General features: G+C 42.1%; 1 protein-coding gene across 1 annotated transcript; it reads left to right on the top strand.

The window, feature by feature from the left end:
• The first annotated feature begins 13,485 nt into the window (after positions 1 to 13,485).
• Positions 13,486 to 20,504, top strand: LOC145096087 (uncharacterized). The gene is made up of 2 exons (XM_079033856.1): positions 13,486 to 13,677; positions 19,578 to 20,504. The coding sequence occupies exons 1-2, from the start codon at positions 13,486 to 13,488 to the stop codon at positions 20,502 to 20,504; spliced, it is 1,119 nt and encodes a 372-aa protein (XP_078889982.1).
• The last annotated feature ends 2,240 nt before the right edge of the window (positions 20,505 to 22,744 follow it).

Raw genomic sequence — 22,744 nt, 5'->3', positions numbered from 1 at the left:
ATAAGGCGCCTTGGCGATAGGTGCTGCCCCTGGAACCAAATCGATACGAAACTCTACTTGCCTCTCGGGAGGCACAACCGACAATTCCTTGGGAAAAACATCCGGGAACTCGCACACTATCGGAACCTCATCAATCGAACTTGGCCTCTCAGCGGCTACTCGTGTGTCCATCACATAGAAGTGGGACTAGAAGGATAGAGGCGGGTGGGACCCGTGGGCGAGGCCCATGAGTTTTAGCAGCACAGGTGGGACCTGGTAGGGACCTTAGTGTCAAGATAGGGGATCGGGGATCCCATGATTGTAGTGCCTGAATGGCAGCATAGATTAAGCAGTTATAGGTGGTCGAAGTTTCTTCGAAAGTCATTGGGAGCGACTAGGAGTTGTGTTAGGACTAGCGACCGGTGGGAGCCGGTAATCCAGATATTGATAGGTTGGTAGGGACCAGGGTGGTCTCAGTTCATCCATAAGGCATAGAAGGAATAGCAGAAATTTTCGGTCAATAGCAGTGCGGGTAAGAAGTCTATGGTGGAATTCAGTTAGTTGATCGTGGGGTGTTCGACACCAAATTATAGTAGAAAGAAATGCCCAGTGGATACTGGCGATAATGACCCGTACTGGTGGTAGCGGGAGTAATGGATTGGGTGAAGATAGGATCTTCACAGTGACAGAGGAAATAGTTGATTATGGAGCATTGCCTTGGGAAGGCAAGTAAATCGCGCAAGGAAAGAAGGGGTGAACCCCTATGGGTTCAGTGTAGTACTCGGAGAGTACCAGAAGGATTGTCGGTTGAGTAAGTGGTGTTTCCAGAATGTTCAGGGTTAGGGTTGACCCGAGATTATTATCCGCAAGGATTGATGTTAGTCAGAATGACCGGCAGAAGACCAGCAAAGGAAGGCAGCTGGTGTTGGAATAATTAGTAGGGTATTGGAAGCAGATCGCAGGCGGTTGGCCATAGCAAACTTCGAGGACGAAGTTTATTTTAAGTGGGGGAGAGTTCTAACACCCAAAGTCAGGGAGGCCAAGAAAGGAAAGGAAACCCTAAGTTTAAGGGAAGACTCGTCGAGTCCAAGGAGGAACTCGGCGAGTCCGAGCGGGATCCGGGTCAAGGAGTAAGTGACCGACTCGGCGAGTCGGCTAAGGAGACTCGACGAGTCTGGTCTGAACGAGGAAAACCCTAAATCTGGGACTTGGAGCCTATTTAAACGTCTCATTCTCTCCCTAGGGTTCCTTTACTGCTTCTCTCACCCAGAACACCGAACCCTAAGCCCCATTGTTACTCATTCAAGCTTCCAAGCCATTTTTGGGTGATTTGAAGGAAGAAGGAAGAGGGAAATCATTGAAGCTTCAAGGGTTAGCCTTAGATCCAGTGTTTGTGGAATCTTTCTGAGTTATTGAAGGTACTAAGTCGTTTCCTTCATTTGGATCTATTCTAGTTGTGAGTTTTGGGGCTTTTTAAGCCATGTTTAGATATCCATTTGAGTTAGAAGCCGGATCTGAAGTTGCTACTTCAGATCTAAGCATATTTTGGCCTTGTGAAGCATAAAGTAACTGCCCTTGAGTTGATTATAGAGCCTCCTTGCCTTAAACCCTAGTTTATGGTGTGTTTAGCCTAGATCTCCTTCTCTACACGTAAAGTTTGCAACTGTACGTGAGGAATAGGCTTGGGAAGGGCAGATCTACAGTTTGGAGTCCATGCATGACTCAAAAGTCCTCTGCATGTATGAAGATCTGAATGGACTCGGCGAGTCCTTTGAGTAGACTCGGCGAGTAGCATGAAAATTAGGAGCAACTCGACGAGTGGGATGAACAACTCGTCGAGTCGGATGAAGATTTCCTTGTACTCGGCGAGTCTGTTCTTGGACTCGGCGAGTCAGGTCGTGAAACCCCAAACCCTTTTAGTTGAGACTCGAATCAGTGAGTCAAGTGGAGGCTCGGTGAGTCGGACAGGGCAGGACTCGGAAATCGGTAGACTCGACGAGTCATGGACTGACTCAGCGAGTCGAGTCGCGAATGGAAGGACCTTGAACATATGAACTCGGCGAGTCAGTAGATAGACTCGGCGATTAGGGTTGACCTGGAAGGTTGACTTTGACCAAAACTTTGGCTTTGACCAGTGTTGACTGGGTTGACTTTCGGGGGTCAGTTAGACTAAGTGTTGCATTGATATTGGTAGCTCGGGGAGCTAGCAGATCAACGGTTCAGGGAATTGTTGGTCAGCATCCAGAGGGGTTATTAGCAAGTTCAGCAAGTGCAAGTGAGTTTCCCTTTTGTGTGAATGGGTCTACGGCCAGAATGCCGACCCATGTAGTTATGAGTAAGAAGACCCGGGGGTTAGCCCTAGGCACAATATGCTAGTATGATATTCAGGATGAGGTCCAATGATAGCGAGCGGGTACCCAAGGAATGGTTTATGTGATAGTTTATACTTTTTGTCTGTGTGATACTTGTATGTGCCTGGTAGGGAGGTGAGGGTGGGCGAGGTCCCATATCTCACCAATAGCAGAGTGTGGATGGTGTTCCACATCTCATTAGCAACAGATCAGGGGCGAGGCCCAAGTTAAGGAAAGAGTGAGTGTGGGCCAGGCCCGTATCTCACTATCAGTAGGAGCATGGACGGGGTTCCTTGACTCATCAGTAGCAGGGCAAGGGCGAGGCCCAGGATAGGTGAGGCCTTAGGACAGGATCCGTTAGTATGTGTTTAGCTTATGTGTTGTGATATGTTTATGTGCTATTATATGTTAGCGGGTGAGGCCCTGTGACAGGCGAGGCCTAAGTAAAACACATCTGTATCCGAGCGGGGCTCAAGGCCAGGCGGAGCCTGGAGCGGCGGGGCCGTTGTAGCGGGCGAGGCCCAAGGTAAGGGGCGAGGCCCAAGATAGCGGGCGTGGCCTAGTATGTGCAGTATATGGTTATGCATGGTATGTGGTAGGGTGGGGAACTCACTAAGCTTCGTGCTTACGGTTTTCAGTTTTGGTTTCAAGTACTTCCGTTAGTGGAGGGAAGAGCTCGGGGTGATTGCATGGCACACACCATAGATTAGACAGCCTAGGAATGTTTTACTCTGATATCGAACATGTGTTTTGGAAATTAATACTCTGATTATGTTTTGGATTGATGATTTTTCTTAAAGTAATGTTTCATTAAAAGAAATTTTTAGTCTCGAATTTTGGGATGTTACACTTGGGGCAGTCCTCAGCTATATGCTCCTCCTTGCCACATTTGTTGCAAGCACCAGATCGACAAACCCCATCATGTCCCTTGCCGCACTTCCAGCAAGTGCGGCCCTTCTGGCCTCCAAATCTTGAACCGGCGGGCTTTGCCTTGGTTGCCGACTGAGATTGTGTCGGCCGCCTGTCCATCCCCTGAGACTCGGCCTCCTCCCTTGCCTGCATCTCCAGCTCAATCTCCCTCTTCCGGGCAGTTTCCTGAAGCTCAGCAAATGTCCGGTAAGTCGAGTTCGATACGAACTACCGAATATCCCTCCTCAAAATGCTCAAATATCGGCTCATGCGTGCCTGCTCAGTAGACACCTGCTCAGGGCAGAACATCACCCTCTCATGAAACTTCCTGGTAATCACAGTAACTGAATCAGTACCCTACTTGAGGGTCAAGAACTCCTAAGCCAACCGCTCCCTCTCCACAGGGGGAACATACTCGTCTCTGAACATGGTGGTGAACCTCTCCCAGGTCACCTCAAAAATCTCCGCAAGAGTGAAGCTCACCGCCACGAACTTCCACCAATCCTTCACTCCCAAGCGAAGCTGGTTCAGCGCAAACCGTACCCTCAAATGATCTGTAAAAGAACACGTGTAGAAGCATCCCTTGATATCAGAAATCCATCTCATCGTAGCGATCGGATCCTGCGTCCCATCAAACTCTAGTGGCTTCGTGTTGCTGAACTCTCGAAACAACAACGAGTTACCTCCCTGAGGCGTGGCAGCAGCAACAATGGCAGTAGCTGCAGCAGCCACAACCTCAGTCACTGCTGCGTACCGCTCATCGAAGGTCTCAATCAATGTGGTCTTGATAGACCCAAACATCTCTGGAATCTCGGCTCGGATGGCAGCAGCCACCTCGTCATGAATCAGCATGCGGATCTCCTCCTCGCTAACACCACTGCTCTCAGGTGTGTGGCGTGTCCCAACCATGATGTCTCTCTGAAATACAACAAAAAATATCAGAGACCCGCTCGAGTGTACTCGCACTCGATAACACATCCCTACTTGTTCCTTAGTACCCTAAGGATTCTTACTTGGACTGCGCACTGATACGGTGTCTTTGGTAGTACGAGCCCTTATACTACCGCCCACACCGCATCAGTATTCACCCCAAGTCCTCCTCCTTGGATCCCAGATCACAAGTACTCTACACCTCGCTATCATAGACTACCCTTCGGTAGATCTCTCACAAGCTCCTCACTACTATCTACTCACTCTCAAGCAGCAGAAATCTTCCTAGGCTAAGGCATCACAAATCAGGCCACTCTTGTCCTAACAAGAATACCTAGCCTACTCTAGCATGTATATCATATCATAACATATCTCATAACACATAATGTAAGGATATTTTGGGAAATCACCATTCGGGCGCTGGCTGATCGTACACACTGCTCCGTTCTGCCTTTTTCCAAAATCTTTTACTCTCTTAGAAAAATTGTTTATTTATGAAAAACTTTCTCAAATCCTCAATTTAAGTTCAGGTACATCCGAAGTTGCACCCGAATCCCTCAAACCAAGGCTCTGATACCAACATGTAACGACGTAAATTTCAAAACAATTTTTCACATTTTAAAATCACACTTTCATTCATAATTGTTATAAAAATGTCATTGTATCACATACCAATCCATAACATCACATCCCAAGATCATAACACATAAAACTCCTCATATGTGTGTACTGATCAAGCCGACGCCTTCCCGCGATCCTCACTGGTACCTGAAACACATCACACAACACTGTAAGCATAAATGCTTAGTGAGTTCCCCAAGTACCACATACAACACATACGCCTTTCCAGGCCATGACTCTGTGAAACCTTCCGTTCCAAGTGTCTCAGGGGACTTCCGTCCCGAATCCCGGTAGACCTTCCGGTCCTACCCGTATCGACCTTCCGGTCCATGTCCTCTTGACCTTCCAGTCCATATAAACTTGACCTTCCGGTCCTTATCATACATTGCATAACACATACATATCACATATCAACATATAGCACATATATCTCATAACATACAAGACCTTCCGGTCACACATAGGTACCCTTCCAGGTACAGTATAGTGAGAAGACTCACCTCGGTATCTCGGATAGTCTTGCGCTCGATCACACTGGTCTTGCCCCCGCCTAAACATATAACAATACTCTCAAATAAATAATGGCTCTCAAAGGCTAGATTAAATCCACTCTACAATTTCCACAAAAGGGTAAAAGACCATTTTACCCCTCTCTGACCCAAAAGCCCAAAGGTTGACCAAAACCCTAAAAGTCAACGATAGTCAACAGAAGGCAGTACGCGGCGCGTACCTTCTCTGTTCGCGGGGCGTACGCCAGGGAACCATAATCGGGGCCTCATCCGTTTACGCTGCGCGTACTGAGAGTTACGCCCAATGTAAGTCCCAATTCAACCATTTCTTAGATTTTGGTCTTAAACGGTTAATACATTCCTTCAACTTCCACATCTGACTCTCTTACAACCTCTTATTCCATAAAGTCGGAACCTTTAAGCCTTTGCATGGCTGTAAAGGTCCTTACACCCTCAAACACCTTTCCTTTCACCTCCAAAGGTCTAGATCTCATGCATGGCTCCATATTTACATCCAAGATTGCATTTTTGTGAACATACAACACTTAAAGTCCTGAAATATGATAGATCTAGGCCAATGGAGACCATTTGCTCATAAAGTCTCCATCTTGGGACCAAAAACCCTAGAAATTGGTCCAAGAAGCATTCAACTTAAATAACATGGCAATGTTTGAGCTTTTTACCTCAGGAAGAAGCTCCATCCTCTAAAAAGCTCAGATCTATTCTTCTCCACAAGCTTCTAGCCTTCAAAATAGCCTCTTCTTCTCTTCCACCACCTTGAAATGACACTTAGAAGCTTAGAATATAAACACTCTAGCTAGAAACGAAGGAGGGCACTCTTTTAGGGTTTCACTCTCTGAAATGGAGGTTGAGGTCCAGGACATAACATTCCTTTTATAGTGAACAAGCTTCAAATTAGGGTTTACACCCAGGCTCGCTACGCCCAGCGTAACCCTGGGTACGCCCAGCGTACCCAGGCGAGTCCGCATCCAAAATAAACGCTTGAGTTCGCGCGGCGTACTCCTCAGTACGCCCAGCGTACTCACAATCCTAACCTTTCGCTTAAGGGAGTTAATTTGACAACTTGGGAAAGGTGAAGGGTTAAATAGCTTTACCTGAATTTCGGGATGTTATAGGATTTCAGCATGGTGAGGGCACAACCAGTCCATGCCAATGATGACATCAAAACTTTTTATGGTGACCGGCATAAGTTCAATTTGGAATTAGTGATTGTTTAAGGTGAGAGTACACCCGGTATAAACGGCGTTAGTGTTCTCTGTTTTTCCGTTAGCCATTTCTACGGTGAATGTGTCTTTTAGTGTTTGTGGTTTTAGTTTAAGAAAACGTTTAAATTGATGGCTTACGAAGCTTTTCTCCGCTCCACTATCGAAAAGAATGCATACGTATGTATTGTTGAGGAGAAGTGTACCGGTGACCACAGTTGGGTCTGCAACTGCTTCCTCATGTCCTATCGCCAAAACTCTGCCCACTTCACCCGGGTTAGGGTTTCTTGCTTTCGAGCAATTTCGCTTGAAGTGTCCTGCCTCTCCATAACCATAGTAGGTTCGACTTGCTCCTACATTGGCAGCTTGTGCGTTTTGTTGGACTGGAGCTTTACAAAAACAAGCAGTGTGCCCCTTTTTGTTACAGTTGGTGCAATGCATTTCACGGCAAGCGACATTATGGTGAAAGTTGCATTTGTTGCACTTTGGTAAGTTCCCGGCGTATTGCCTTATTGAAGTTGGGTTGGCAGTAGTTGTGGCGGCGTTCACTGCAACCACTTGTTGTTTCTTGGCAGGATCTTGAGTAGGTTGACCCTTCTTCTTGTTCCAGAACTTTCTTTTGTTGTTTCCCCCTTTAGCTTGCTCGGAGGTGGTTGTCACAGTGCCATGGCTGGCTTTGTGGTCGATGAGTTACTGTGCCAGTTCTTTGGCACCGTCAAAGGTAGTTGGATTTCAGGCCAATACATTCCCTTGAAGTTGGGAAGATAGTCCCCATATGTATCTTTCCACCTTCTTGCTTTCTGACGGAACCATCCCTGGACATAGTATGGCCAGATCACTAAACCTTGAGGTATAAGAAAGGATGTCAGAGCCTATCATTTTGAGACCCCAAAGTTCCTCTTCCAACTTTTGTATCTCACCCCTTGGGTAGTACTTCTTCATCAACATGGTTTTCAGGTCTTCCCATGTTATCGAGTTTGCCACCGGAAGTGTCAATGTCTTAACGTGGCCATTCCACCAGGTGAGTGCCCTTTCAGAGAATGTGCATGTTGCAAACTTGACCTTGTTTGCTTTAGAGCATGCACATATTTCAAAGACAGATTCGGTTTTCTTGAACCATTGGAGCAATGCTATGACACCTCCGCTTCCATTGAAAGTTTTGGGTTTGGCATTAGTAAATTCTTTGTAGGTACACTCTCTCGAGCATCCCTGATTGTCCCTGTTGTTAGAATTCGTGGCACCATTACTCGCACCACCCGCATTGTTGGTGCTTATTTGAGATATTGCGGCTGCTACTGCGGCTGTTACGGCCGCCTGGAACATTACTGGGTCGAACTGAGGAGGTGGCGGAGGTGGTGGCGCTGCAGTTCCTGTGGCACTGCCGCGTCTAGGGTTTCTACGAGGTGGCATTTTCTGCCATATCAAGAATGAAAAGACAATAAGTCTTTGACAACACTTACAAGTCGAGAGTTAAAACTAAACATTATTATTTCTTTATATGCATCATGATTTCAACTTGAATTGTTTGAATCCATCCATACTAGAGGTCCATAGATAATGAAATATATAGACTTTATGAATTTCAATAGTGATAGAATTCATACCGGGTCCGTCCAACAATCATTTGATGTATAATATTTACATATAATTAAGATTAAGTAGACTTTCGAATCCAATGGATCTGCCCTGGGCTCACAACAAAAAAAAGGAACAGGATCCATGGCGGAACCAACATTTTCTAGGTCGACATGGTCTAAATTATATGTAACCTGGATTCATACATCAAACAATCATAAATCGGACACCAGTAAATTTTAATCTGAAGATAATTCTTGTTATGAACTTGATGTAATGCTCCCAATAAAACAAATAGCGTGTCAATTTCATTGATATAACTTGGTATACAATACTTGGGAAATTTTTTGACCCTATAAGGGTCTAGGCTATATCAATGCATGGAAAAGTTTTGACCGCCTAACAGACCCCGGAAGTGTAAACACTTAAATCGCGGGATCGGACATAAAATACTAGAAATATTAGTAATATTTATCCACAAACTAGATTAAACTGGAGCGAGCAGTGCAATACTACTTGCGGTGGTTGAAGCTCTGCTGATCACAAAATGAAGACACGGAGTTCCTCATTCCGGCTCTGGATTCAGACGTCTAGCATTCTGTGTCTGTCATACGTCCTTCTAGAGCGGCTCGGTGTTCTCGGAGTTCTTGTACTTCAGCTCGGGTCGCGGCCATCTCCCGTCGAAGAAGCTCGGTGCGGTCTCAAGTTCGATCGTGGTCATCATCCAACCAGCGAATACGAACGGAGTTGACTTGGCTGGTGGCACCAACTTCCATGAGATGTCGGGTGTTAACTCTTGTTTGCTCTTTGTGGCGTGTGACACGGTGAACTATGACAAGGAGGGTCGGTCGGCTGACCCTCCTCTGCTGAGATCGTAGAAACCTCGTTGCATGCCATAGGGAGGTCGTTGTCCTTGCTTTCGGCTCCATCAGTGTATAGTTTCGGCCCATTGGGGCGTCGAGACCTGGTAGTGTTGTGGAGGAATAGGGGCAGGGTGTGGATTGTAAACTTCAGGTTTCGAATCGGTTCCATCTGAGTCTTCTTCTTCTTCTTCTTCTTCTTCTTCTTCTTCACCGTCTACTGACTCTTCCTCTTCCTCTTCCTCTTCCATGGATTCCTCATCTTCCATGGGTTCTTCTTTGGGATCTTCCTCTGGGTCCTCTACGATCCAACCGGCAGTACCCTGGTTGGGGAGATAGGGGTCACCCGACAAGTGAAATCCTGCCATTGCGCCTATACGAGAATAGGGATAAGAAGGACGTCGCGACGACTTTGGTATAAGAAGTTAGTTATCGCAATTTATAGTGTGCTTAATATGGTTTTTGTGTTAAAATACTCCTATAGTATTTTTATGTTTGATTCTCGAGGTTTTTGGTAAGTTGAAGACTTGTTGCTCATCATGATCCCTCTTCGGCATACGTTGGTCATACCTTGGCTAAATATAGTTGATCAGGCTGTATTCGTCCAAGATCTAACTACATACCCCGAAGCTGGATCATGGTGTTCAACTTGTCTCAATACTTTTATGTTATTGTCATTGTGATACTGAATGTAAGTGCGATTGTACGAATACTTTTATAAAAATACAAATTTTATTCTTAAAAGTATTTTTGAAAAGCTACGTCAGAGAATTATGTCTCGTTGTATTTATAGTTTGTATATCTTACGTGGTTCGATATACTTAGTTCACTATAAACAAAGCTCTGATACCAATCTATCACACCCCCAAACCGGAATGGCAGAAACGTTCGGGGGCGGAGGACGTCATGTTCAATATCATAACTATAGTGAAGAAAGTAAACACAACCATCATAAATATAATTTAAAAAGATTACATTGTTTCCAAAATACATGTTCCAAAAATACATGTTCCAATTAAATTACATATGATTATAAAATGTAGCAAAAATCTACGCCTTAGCGTCTTGACTTCAGAAATCTTGCGATTACATGTATTACTGATTACATGGAAATACAAGTTGTTTTAAAAAGAGAGTATCAGCATAAAGCTGGTGAGTTCATAAGCAATTTATGAATGAAAAATGAATGTTGTTCCTTCAAGTTTTTTACAAGTTTCTTTCCAGAAAATCCAATATTTTCTAAAAGTTTTATTGTAGTCTTAACTAAACCAAGACTTAGTATATGTAAGTAAATCATCATACTTATATGTGGTTTTATATTTAAATAAAACTCCTTTTTTTGAAGTCCTTAAATTTCGGTGAACTATGTGTTTGTTAATTCCCCTTGTGAGTTGCTATAACCATACTATGACTCGTAGACCTCGTACTCGACGTTCTTCAAGCATCGGAATGTTATGACACTTGTCACCACAGACCTGCCGGTCTAGCTATTGCAAGTAACTTAGGTGCAGGTTGTCAAACCCAATATAGATCTATATACAACTGTCACGCTCTCCCTACAAGAGCTTCTGGCTATAACTACAAGACTTTTCTGTTGTACTAAAGAGTACTCCGAAGATGAATGTATCGCAAATTTATTCATTAACATGTTCACGTAGTTTGTAATAAAATACTCGCTTTGTAAATCGATAGTGTTACCGCTTCTTTGTTAAATGAGGTGTCCAAACTATACCTATTATAGTTTTATCAAAATGTTTTATGTTGTAAATGAAACCTTGTTATGCTTGACCTTGTATTTCAATAAAATGACATTAAAAATGCTAAGTATAAAATCTTACACACCTTGCTCAATATGTTACAAGGTGTGAATAACTCTTAAACTTGTTTTGACAATTTAACTCTTAACTGCCACTGTTTTAGATTATTTATAGAAAAATCATTGTAAGTCGAAAAATCGTATGGAGATGTGCAAGTAGTCATTTTAAAGGTATAAACTTGTACTATTTGCATATTGAACAATTTTGAAAAATATTAAGTTTAAGTTGGGTAAAACAGTTCGTGAACAGGTCACAACTTTTCTGTTGTAAGCTGTCAAGTTAAGTTTCAAATATGTTTTGGTGTTTTAACTTGTATTCCCCCCCACTGAAAACTAAAGAAAACTAGAAAATGTAGGGTTATAAACTCACATTGAGTGATTCTTGGAAGAGTGGAAGGTTGAAGGCGAGGAGTATCAAGTCAAGAACACTTGATGAACACGTGAAAGTTTGGATGATCCAAAAGTGAAGTAGTAGCTCAAGCACACTAGTACAAAGTGGTGGGAAGTAGAGAGAAGAGTTTTCTTGAGGTGGTTTGAGAAGTGTGTAAGTGAAGGATTTATCAAAGTGAATCAAGACATCCTCTAGGTATTTTTGTATATAAATGTTGCTGGAGCAACTTGAAAGATTGAAGTGATGTTTGCCTTGGTTTGTGTGATGTGGATAGGGTTGGGTTAACGGGGAAGTGACACATGGAGGCAAGTGGACACACTTGAACCACTTGTGGGGTAAAATATGCTTAGATACTTCTATTAATGAAATAATGATTTTTAAATAATAAATACTTGAGAAATAAATAAAATATGAGTTTTAGGAGTTTAAAATGGTAAAAATATGAATTTGGTGAAAAAATCCCGTTAACAACGTCAAAACGGGCTTAGGAGGCGAAAGCAGTCGAAAACCGGAGGAAGGAAGCGAACCTGCGAGGGGTTCGATGCTTAAGGCTAAGGGCCGAGAGTGGCTCAAGGAGGGACCGAAGGGTTCGGTTCGCAGGGGTTCGGTCCGAGAAGGGTAGTTCGCTTCTAACAAGTTCGTCTCTGACAACTTCGGTTCTTAAGAGAGGTTCGGCCCTAAGAGGTCCCTCTAAGAGGGTTCGGTTCCTAAGAGGATTTCGGCCTTAATTAGCCATTTTTCCATACAACTTCTCGTTTTGAGTGGTTTTTTAGCCAAGTTAACGGTCGGGATGACCCAGTTGACTGTCGAAAGTTGAGAGAGATTTGGGAGAGATTGATTCTTAGCCATTACCATCAAATAATCTTGCAATGCAAGGTCCGTGGACCCCGTTATACTTCGTTTATGATTATTTTAAGTCCCCAAAAGGGTCCATAGTCGTGTTTTGATGCGTTTAACTCCGTTCTTAGGGTTTCATGTTGATAAACACATAGATTTACCGAGACACTCGAATTCTTGACATACAAATGTATGTTTTCATAGAATAACTTTTAATCATACACGTATTATACAAGATTCAATGGTTTGACTTGTTGACTTGACTTTGACTTTGACTTAAATTTGACGGTTATCACACATTAGATGATCCTAATTAGCTTTCTGCAATGCAAGAGGAATATCATGCATTGATGAAAAATAAAACATGGACTGTTGTTCTACGACTTGTAGGAGTTAATATTCTTCGAACTATTTGGTTATTCAAGAAGAAATTGAATGTGGGTGACTCTTTAAATTGGTACAAGGCTTGTTTGGTTTCTAGTGGCAAAAGTCAACGACCAGGAATTGAATGTAATGAAACTTTTAGTCAGGTGGTGAAACCTGCAGCTATCATAAAGATCCTTAGTCTCACTCTCCCAAGTCATTGGCTCGTTCACCGGCCTGACATGAATAATACTTTTCTTCATTGTCATCTACATCAGATAGTTTATATGCATCAAGGACCCGAGTTTGGAGATCCGTCTTGCTCTAATCTGTCTTTTGGCTTCTCCAGTAGTCATTATTTGGACTTAAACAGGCCCTAGAGCCCGTTATCATCGATTTTATCAGTTTGCGACTCAGATCGGATTCACTCAAATCTATTGTGACTTCTCTTTATTTATATTTAAGGACGGTTGGTCCCTTGCTTATATTATACTCTATGTGAACGACATTATTCTCACGACTTCTTCTTAGGATATTCTTCGACGCCTTATAGCTACTCTCAACAAGGAATGTGCTATGACGGACCTTAATTATTTTATGGGTATTTCTGTTCACCACACCGGTTCTAGTATGTTTCTCAGTAAAAAAAAGTATGTTTTGGATATTGTTGCTCGTGTGAACATAATGCCTTACAATCCTTGTCGTACCCCTGCTGACATGACAAGTTGGATGCGTCTTGTACTCGTGTTCTGTTATTATAATTCTAAGTTTAGAAAGTTTTATTAAGTTTTTTAAAGTTTTTATCCACGTTTTTCCATTGGTTAGCAAGAATAAATCAAAGCCATGTAGGCTATGCAGTCCAGGTCTCATGTTAAGTAGAGTTAGTTGCTGATTAGTCGCATTTTTCTGCTTTAAATAGTTTATGCTTGTGTACGTTGAGGAATATCTCCTCTTTTTTTTTCTTTCACTGAATAAAGCTTTAAGCTTGTAAAAACCCTCTGTTTTTTTCTTTTTCTATTCATTATCATTGTTTCATTGAAGGAACATGTTTGTTAAAAAACCTACATTTGGTATCAGAGCACACCTGGGTGTGTGTGCCAAAGTATCAATCTCACGAAGAGATGACAAACAGCAGTAGCAGTGGCAACAATGGAAATGGTGAGAAAGATGGTCAAGTTACACTCCATTATCTGATGCTGACAAGATCGAACTATGGTGCATGGGCGATCAAGATGAGAGTCTTCATGCTGGCACAGGGTGTATGGGATGCAGTTGAGCCCAAAACTGCAAATACCCTTGTTGAATCAAAGAAGGTGAAACGACCCAAAATACGACCCAAAAATTTTGTTTAATCATTAATAAAATCATTAGATCAATACCATAAAATAAAAACCCATACGTCAATATCTCAAAACCATAATAAAGTATCACGAGAAAACTGTATCAAGACTGTATCAAATCATATCTATGAAAAGCTAAATCAACTGCCAGGACAAAAACTGAAGCTGTGGTGCGTGCGATGCCATCATCCCGAGCTCTTCCCTTTACTTGCGGAAGTACCTGAAACCAAAATTAAAACTGTAAGCATGAAGCTTAGTGAGCTCCCCCAAACTACCACATACCATACTATAACATATAAACACATACTGGGCCTTGCCCACTGCATCGGACCGAAGTCCGGAAACTGCATCGGACCGAAGTCCGGAACTAACCATTGCCCTCTGCATCGGACCGAAGTCCGGAAATTGCATCGGACCGAAGTCCGGAACTGACTGGGACCTTGTACCCTGCATCGGACCGTAGTCCGGAACTAACTGCATCGGACCGAAGCCCGGAACTGACTGAACATAGTATAGTATAAACACATATCAACTAGCATAAACACATATACTGCATACTGCATCGGACTGAAGTCTGGAACACATAACACATAGACATGCTTGAATCACAAAGACATCAAGCACCCTGAACTACTGCATCGGACCGAAGTCCGGAACTGACTGCTAACTAAACGGGTCGGCATTGTGGCCGTAGACCCGTTCCTACTGGAAGGAAACTCACCTCGTGATGCTGACGGCTGAACTCCTGAATGAGAAATCCCTGACTGCTGCTCCGGCTGGTTCCCGGCTATCAAGGGTAATAAAATACTAAATCAGAATAGGGATTCTCCTATAGGTAAAATGACCATTTTACCCCTGCTATGGCATGGGTCACAACATGGCCCAAACCCTCAATTCCTTCCAAGTCCATCCATGGCCCCACTATAGGCCCACTAATGGCCCAATTTTATAAATTGGGCCTATGTCCTCGTATGGGCCCTACCAGCCCACAATAATCTTGGCTCATAATCTAACTTCTGGAGATCCAACAACAAGATAGGCTTTCCAAGCTTACTATTGGCCCATTAATGGCCCAACTTGCTATATTGGGCCCAAAGCCCTTTATTGGGCCTTACTCAAGTCCAATATTAAATCCTTGGTCCTTAGCAACTGAATTCTGATGGACCATTAAGGCCCAAGGACCCTAAGTCTGAAACTCAGCCCACACCGAGGCCCAAAACAATCGAAGCCCAAACTGGCAGCGTACGCGGGGCGTACACCAAGGTACGCTGAGCGTACTGGCTGTTGGCTTGTACGCGGCGCGTACCTCCTTGTACGCCCAGCGTACAGCCCTGTTAAGCCAAAATCTCATTAAGTGCTTAATAATCCGATCCAGAAGCTACAAATCCAGATCCTAAGCTTGTTCCACGTCTTAAGCCATAAAGTTGCTTACTTGATGGCTTACAAGTCTCATAAAGGCTCAAACTTCCATAAATAACATTCTACTTCCATGGAGCTAACTAGATCTCATGCATGGTTCCATATAAGCCACACAGATTGCAACTTTATTGCTAGGAAGATGTTTCTGAGCCTTAAGGATGGCAATCCAAGCTCCAAAACCAACTTACAAGATCAAGACTCAACCTTTGGACTTAAAAAGGTCCAAACTTCCATAACCTAGATCTAGAAGGAAAGAGGAAGAAAGTTCAGAACTTTATACCTTCCTTTGCTGACCAAGAGGGTGCTAAGTCCAGATCCCTGAGCTCAAGCTTCTTCTCCAACTTCTTCCCTTCCTTCTTCACCACTTCCTTTCCTTGCAACACTCACAAAAGCTTCTTTACACACAAAGAGAGGATAAGAACGAATTAGGGTTTTCTTAAGACTGAGGAGGCTGATGGGAAAACAGGGAAGGAGGCTATAATGTGGTTTATATAGCCTTAAACCCCTAAAATTAGGGTTTTTCCTCTGGCTGCGTACGCTGGGCGTACCATATGGTGCGCTGGGCGTACGCTTCTCCTCCCCGCGCTTCATTTAATCATTACGCCCAACGAATGGGTTATGCCCCACGTACGGCTTATGGGCAGGCTATGACTTGGCCTAAAACAAAGAGGCCCACTCCAATATACAATTCTATTATAGCCCAAAATAAAAATTGAGAATCTAAATAAATTTATACCTCAGAAGACGATCGTTACAGAAAGATAGCATGGCATTGGCAGCCATTTATCAGGGAATACCTGAAGACCTTCTAATGGTGTTAGAAGAGAAGAAGACGGCGAAAGAAGCATGGCAAGCCCTAAAAACAATGTTCATGGGAGCAGACAAGGTGAAATCAGCTCGAATTCAGACATTGAAAGTTGAATTTGAAACATTGTCACACTCCCAAACCAAGGATGGCGGAAATGTCCAGGGGTGGCGGACTTCATGTATAGTATCACAACAACGAGTATAATAGTGCTCAAAGTAAATACAACCATCATAAATATAATTGAAAAAGTTACACCAAAGTATATGTTACATGTTTCGAATCAATTACATTATGATGACAAAATGAAATGTTTGACGATTCAACGTCCCATCCTCAAAATGCTGTTGGTTTTCCTATTTCACTGATTTCCTGAGAATACAAGTTGTTTGAAAAAGTGTCAACACAAAGGTTGGTGAGTTCATAAGTTTTTGAGATAAAGAGTTTGGAAACCGATTTTTGTAATGAGTTGTGTGTTACCAAGAAAAATCCAATATTTACCTTATAGAAGTTATGTGGTCCTAAATGTCGGGACCGAGAATGAACAAGTATTTGTCATACTTAAAGATATAAAAGTGGTTTTAAATTGGCGTAAAACCCTTTCTGAATTGAGAAAAATCCCGTAATGAATGGTGTGTAGTCTTAAATACCAAGATTGAATATATACAATAATATCTGTAATTATTGATATAAAAAGTGATTTTAAATCGACATAAAATCCCTTTTGATTTATGAAAATCCCCGTAAACTTTATGTGTTGTTAAATCCCTATGTGAGCCGCTATAACCATACTATGACTGAATGAACCTACTACGACGTTTCTCAGGCGTCGCGAAACTGAAATGACACTTGTCACCACAGACCTGTCGGTCTAGCTGTTGCATGCAGCTCAGGTGTGGGGTGTCTAACCCAATATAGATCTATACACAACTATCACGTTCTCCCTACAAGAGACTCTGATTATAACTACCAGGAATTTGGATCCCGCACTCGGACGTACGGGAAGAGAATGTCTCACAATTTAAGTTAACAAGTTTACGTGTGGTGTGCGTGAGTGTAAAACCTTTTTCTGTGGGAATAAAACCTTCCGAAATGTGTTTGTTGTGTTAATGGAAACATAAACCATACCTATTATAGTTTATCAAAACAAGGGTAAAAGTGGTAATGTACATGAACTATACTTTAATATAGTTTATTCAAATGTTTGTGTGTAATAGATGTGTTATGATTATAACAAATCGTTATTTCTATGCTTTATCTAGCAAACTCCATTTGTTAACTGATGTATGACTATATACTAAGTCAAAATGTCATTTATTTGCAAGAAAAAACATATATTCACATAAAGATATACACCTTTCTCAACATGTTACAAGGTGAAATGAAATTGATAGCATTTTTCTGTTGTTAACATTTTCTTTTACTGATCTTAGAAAATTTATAGAAAAATCATCAAAGGTCCAAATCAGAATCCGTAAATTCTGAGGGTTTGGGAAATGAGTCTAGTTTGTTCATAATTTTTATTATGAATTTTAATGACCTCCAACTTGTGTGAAAAAGTCCATAATCACAGACTGGTCCGGATTTGCTCATGGAATGATAGGCATTATTTTAAAAATCACCATAAATTGTAGACAAATCGTGTAGAGATGTGCAAGTAGTCATTTTAAAGCTAAGAACTGGAACTACTTTCACCTAAAACAGTTTTGAAAAATAAAATGTTTAAGTTGCCCAAAACAGTCCGTGAATGGAGTTGAACTTTTCTGATGAAGGCTGTTAAATGAGTTTAGTTGTGTTCTTGGTGTTTTAACTTGTATTCCCCCCTTAAAAGTTATGAAAAACATGAAAAGATAGGGGTATGAACTCACCTTGAGTGTTTTCAGTAGATGAGTGTTGGAGGTGAGAAGTGTTCAACTCTAGAACACTTGAAGATGCCTAGAGATTTACGAGGATCTAACACCAAATTGATGGAATTTGTATAAGCATTCTGTGATATGAGTAAAGGGAAGTGTAATTAACACAAGGAGGATGAATTATACTTACCAAGAGTGTAAGAAAACTTGATTATCAGCCTTGAATCTCGAATTTGAGGGAGAAAGCTTGAGAGAAAAGGTGTTTGTTCCTTGGGTGGAAATGAGAGAGAAATGAGAGAAATGAAGAGTGAAAGAGGATTTCCCAGCTCTTTGAACATGGGTTTGCTGGGAAATGAGTAAGAATGTACCATGAGGTGACTAGGAGTAGTGGGTAGGACCATAGCTGGTCAAAGGAATGGGCATGGGGTGGTTGTTTGTGTCAAATATTATGGCAAGATCCACACTCCACCTCATGATCTCACTTAATAGATTTTATTCTTAAATAAATATTTCCATCAAAATATGTTTATATTATGAATATTTAGGGTCTTATATGTTAAAATATGATTTATGGAGAAAATCCCGCGTTAAAAGGATGAAAAATGGGCTTAAAATGTTAAAAATATTGAAAACCGGGTAGAAAATGCTGAAATCCGAAGTTCAGGACCGGAGGTGCTAAGGCTCGGTCATCAGCAGCCCAAATCCGAAGTGGCTTGGTCTTGGTCGCGGAGGCGAGGTGCTGCGGCTCGCTGACTGCGGTCGACCTCCTTGGCTGCGGCTCCGGATGGCTTCTCCTAGGGCTTCGGTTCTACTCTAGACCTCGGTTCAAGAGGGACTTGGCCCCTAAGGGGAGGCTTCGGTCCCAAGGGGTCTTTTTCCAAGATTTTACCCCTCCTTGAGCGGTTTCTTATCAAGCCAAGTACCGGGATGCCCTCCAATGATCAAAATAAATCGAAAGGGGTTTTGAGAGAGATTTTGGGAGAGATTTTACAATCTTGGAGAGATTTTACAATCTTGGAGAGATTTCTCATACAAAGAGAGATTTGGGAGAGATTTCACATACTTAGAGAGATTTAGGAGAGATTTCACATACTTAGAGAGATTTCTCATACAAAGAGAGATTTGGAAGAGATTTCACATACTTGGAGAGATTTCTCATACAAAGAGAGATTTGGGAGAGATTTCACATACTTAGAGAGATTTAGGAGAGATTTCACATACTTAGAGAGATTTCTCATACAAAGAGAGATTTGGAAGAGATTTCACATACTTGGAGAGATTTCTCATACAAAGAGAGATTTGGGAGAGATTTCACATACTTAGAGAGATTTAGGAGAGATTTCACATACTTAGAGAGATTTCTCATACAAAGAGAGATTTGGAAGAGATTTCACATACTTGGAGAGATTTCTCATACAAAGAGAGATTTGGGAGAGATTTCACATACTTGGAGAGATTTGGGATAGCAGAAGATAGAGCGAAAGAGATTGGGAGAGGCTTCTTTTATGACCTTTTTGAGTGCTTGGCTCCGCAACGCAAGGTCCGTAAGTTCCGTTAAGCCATGTTTAAGGATCTTGAACACTCCTGATGAGTATGCAACATCGTTTTATCGGTTTGGTTCGTTACTTACCATAGTTTTACGTTAAGGAAATCTAGATGTATGAACTTTTCAATTTATGATTTCTCATTAGAATAGCGAGTTGTATAGTAATTACCTAATGTAAGCCCTAGTACACAAGGGTTAATTGGGTTGACCGATTTGACTTGTTGACTTTATTTGACTTTGACTTGACAAGAATTTGACGGTTGTCACAAGCTTTGACGATTTCGCAGGAAAAATCACAATCATTGTAAGCACTATGCGAACACTAGGTGAGACGATTCAAGAGTCCTATGTCGTAAAGAAGTTACTTAGGGCAGTCCCAATCAAATTCCTTCAAATTGCTTCGACTCTCGAACTATTTGGAGATTTAGACGAGATGTCTGTGGAAGAAGTTATCGGCCGTCTAAAAGCGCATGAAGAGAGAATGAATTGGTTTGGAGATAGTGATGATCGGAAACTACTTTTGACTCATCAAGAGTGGTCTGAAAGAAACAAAAAGAATCGAGATGGTGACTCAAAATCCAAATCGAATCGAGGCGGATTTAATGGGTCACAAGGAAGAGGACGAGGAAAAAGTAGAGGTGGTGGTCGAGGTGGTCGTGGCAGAGGTGATCACAATAATCAGAAAAACTCAAACACGCATGGATCACGCAGTTTTGACAAGAGCAAGGAACAACGTTACAGGTGTCAAGAGTATGGTCATTATGCTGCAGAATGTAAGAACCCTAGAAAGGAGAGAAGTCATGAAAGTAATTTGATCCATGAAGACAACGAACCTGCATTGCTACTCTCATCTATTGATGGAAGAGAAGAGACAGGGGAAGTATTTCTAAACGAAGAAAACTTGAAACCAGAGTTGAAAACAAAGGGTGGTTGCTTGAATCAATCAAAGGTTTGGTATCTTGATAGTGGGGCCAACAATCACATGACTAGTGATAAATCAAAGTTTAAAACTTTGAATGAGTCGATCCATGGCCAGGTGAAGTTTGGAAACGATTCCAAAGTAAGGACTGATGGAAAAGGCTCGATTGTGTTCAAATGTAAAGATGGTGGAAGTCGAAAACTTGATAATGTATACTGTATTCCTGATTTATGTAGTAACATTATCAGTTTAGGTTAATTGGCAGAAAGTGGAGATGAAATAAGGATCAAGGACCTGTTTTTATAGGTGCATGACTCGACTGGAAAGTTACTCATGAAGGTTCGCAGGTCACCCAATAGACTCTATAAGATAGAGCTAGAAGAGAATACACCAATCTGCCTTGTTGCTGAAGCTAATGAGTCCACATGGTTGTGGCACAAGCGAATGGGCCATATTAACTTTAGTTCGATGAAGCAAATGGTGGAAAAAGGCCTAATTGGAGGTGTGCCTCAGATGAAAATCCCCACACAGCCATGTGAAGGATGCTTGATGGGAAAGCAGACTCCCATCCCAGACGAGTTACAAAGCAAAGAAGAAACTGGAATTACTCCATGGTGATCTATGTGGCCCAATCACACCTCCCACACCCGCAGGAAACATATATTTTATGCTCATTGTTGATGATTATAGCAGAGTGATGTGGGCCTACTTAATGAAGACAAAGGACGAAGCACTTCATATGTTCAAGATATTCAGAGGAAAGGTAGAAGCTGAGACTGGAGAGAAGATAAAAGTGCTCAGAACTGATCGCGGTGGCGAATTTCTATCGAATGAGTTTACAAAGTATTGTAATGAGACTGGGTTAGAGAGGCATTATACTTCTCCACACTCTCCATAGCAAAACGGAGTAGTGGAGAGACGTAGTCGAACGGTACTGGAAATGGTTCGTTGCAACCTGAAGACCATGACAATGCCTCATGCTCTATGGGGAGAAGCTTTAATGTACTATGTTTATGTCTTAAACAGAGTTCAAACGAAAGATTTAAAGGATTCAACTCCATATGAAGCTTGGACTTGAAGAAAGCCACAGGTCGATCACCTCAGAGTTTTTTGGATACGTAGCCCATATGAAGATCGTAAAGGGGTACTTAAAGAAGCTCGAAGATAGAAGTATGCCTCTGGTTCATCTGGGAATCAAAAAGGGATCGAAATCGTACAGATTGTTAGACCCAGATACTAGGAAAATGTATGTTAGCCGGGATGTTGTGTTTGAAGAGAATAGAAAATGGACGTGGGAGAAAAATGCTAAAATCAAGGCAACACTGGAGATGAGTTTCACAGTTGAAGGCTTCAACCTTGATGATGGATTGTTCGATGATGAAGATGACTGGGGTGAATGGGTGCCGGACACACCAGATCAAGAAACAAATGCGCCTTCGATAAGTGAAGACCGGGTCAATTTTGACCAATAAAATAGCCCTGGTCACCCAACTGAATGCCAAATGGGTACCTCGATAAATTCCCTAGCGATCCATAATTCTCCCATTAATCAAAATTCCCCAATTTCGGTATCATCTACAAGTACATCCTCCAGCTCCACCGGCAGAGGAGCTCCAAAGTGATATCGGCTACTCACCGATCTGTATGAGGCCACAGATGAAATCCATATACCCCTAGAAGAACTTCAATTGACATGTAATGATGAAGAGCCAACCTCATATGTCGAAGCAATCAAAGAGAAAGAATGGACACGAGCAATGGAAGCGGAATTAACGTCGATTGAGAAGAGCAACACATGGGAGTTAGTCAATTTGCCAAGGAATCGCAAGGTTATCGGTCTAAAATGGGTATTCAAGCTGAAGAAAGATCCAAGTGGGAAAATAGTCAAGCACAAAGCTCGGATTGTGGCGAAGGGCTATGTTCAGAAGCATGGAATTGATTACGAAGAAGTCTTTGCCCCGGTAGCAAGAATTGAAACAGTGAGGTTAATTCTAGCTCTAGTAGGAACAAATGGGTGGAAAGTACACCACTTGGATGTCAAATCGGCATTCTTGAATGGATATTTAAAAGAAGAAGTCTACGTATCTCAACCACCGGGATACGAGAAGAAAGAAGAGCCAAACAAGGTCTTAAGGTTGTCCAAAGCTCTGTACGGCCTTAAACAAGCCCCTAGGGCATGGAATGCATGCTTAGATGCATATCTGAAGAAATTGGGATTCAAAAGATGCCCTCAAGAGTATTCAGTCTACACAAAAAAGAAAGGTGAAAGTACACTGATTGTTGGGGTTTATGTCGATGATTTGCTAGTGACAGGGAGCTCAACTGAAGAAGTGAAGAAATTCAAGATGAGGATGAATGCAAAGTTTGAAATGAGCGACCTTGGGCTTCTAACCTACTACCTGGGGATTGAGGTATGTCAATAAAACTAATGCATTACTCTAAAACAAGAGGCCTATGCTAGAAAATTGCTAGAAAAGACACACATGCTTGAATGTAAT

The sequence above is a fragment of the Lactuca serriola genome, chromosome 3 (genome assembly GCF_051521515.1).
Source record: "Lactuca serriola cultivar US96UC23 chromosome 3, Lser_US96UC23_V15, whole genome shotgun sequence".
Lineage (NCBI taxonomy): Eukaryota > Viridiplantae > Streptophyta > Magnoliopsida > Asterales > Asteraceae > Lactuca > Lactuca serriola.
Note: the sequence above shows the minus strand (reverse complement) of the source record. Positions and strands in the feature narration are given on the sequence as shown.

Coding starts and splice junctions, on each gene's coding strand:
- LOC145096087 (XM_079033856.1), top strand. CDS start 13,486: ATGACAAACAGCAGTAGCAGTGGCAACAATGGAAATGGTGAGAAAGAT. Junction 13,678..19,577: donor CCCTTGTTGAATCAAAGAAG/GTGAAACGACCC, acceptor TGACTTGACAAG/AATTTGACGGTTGTCACAAG.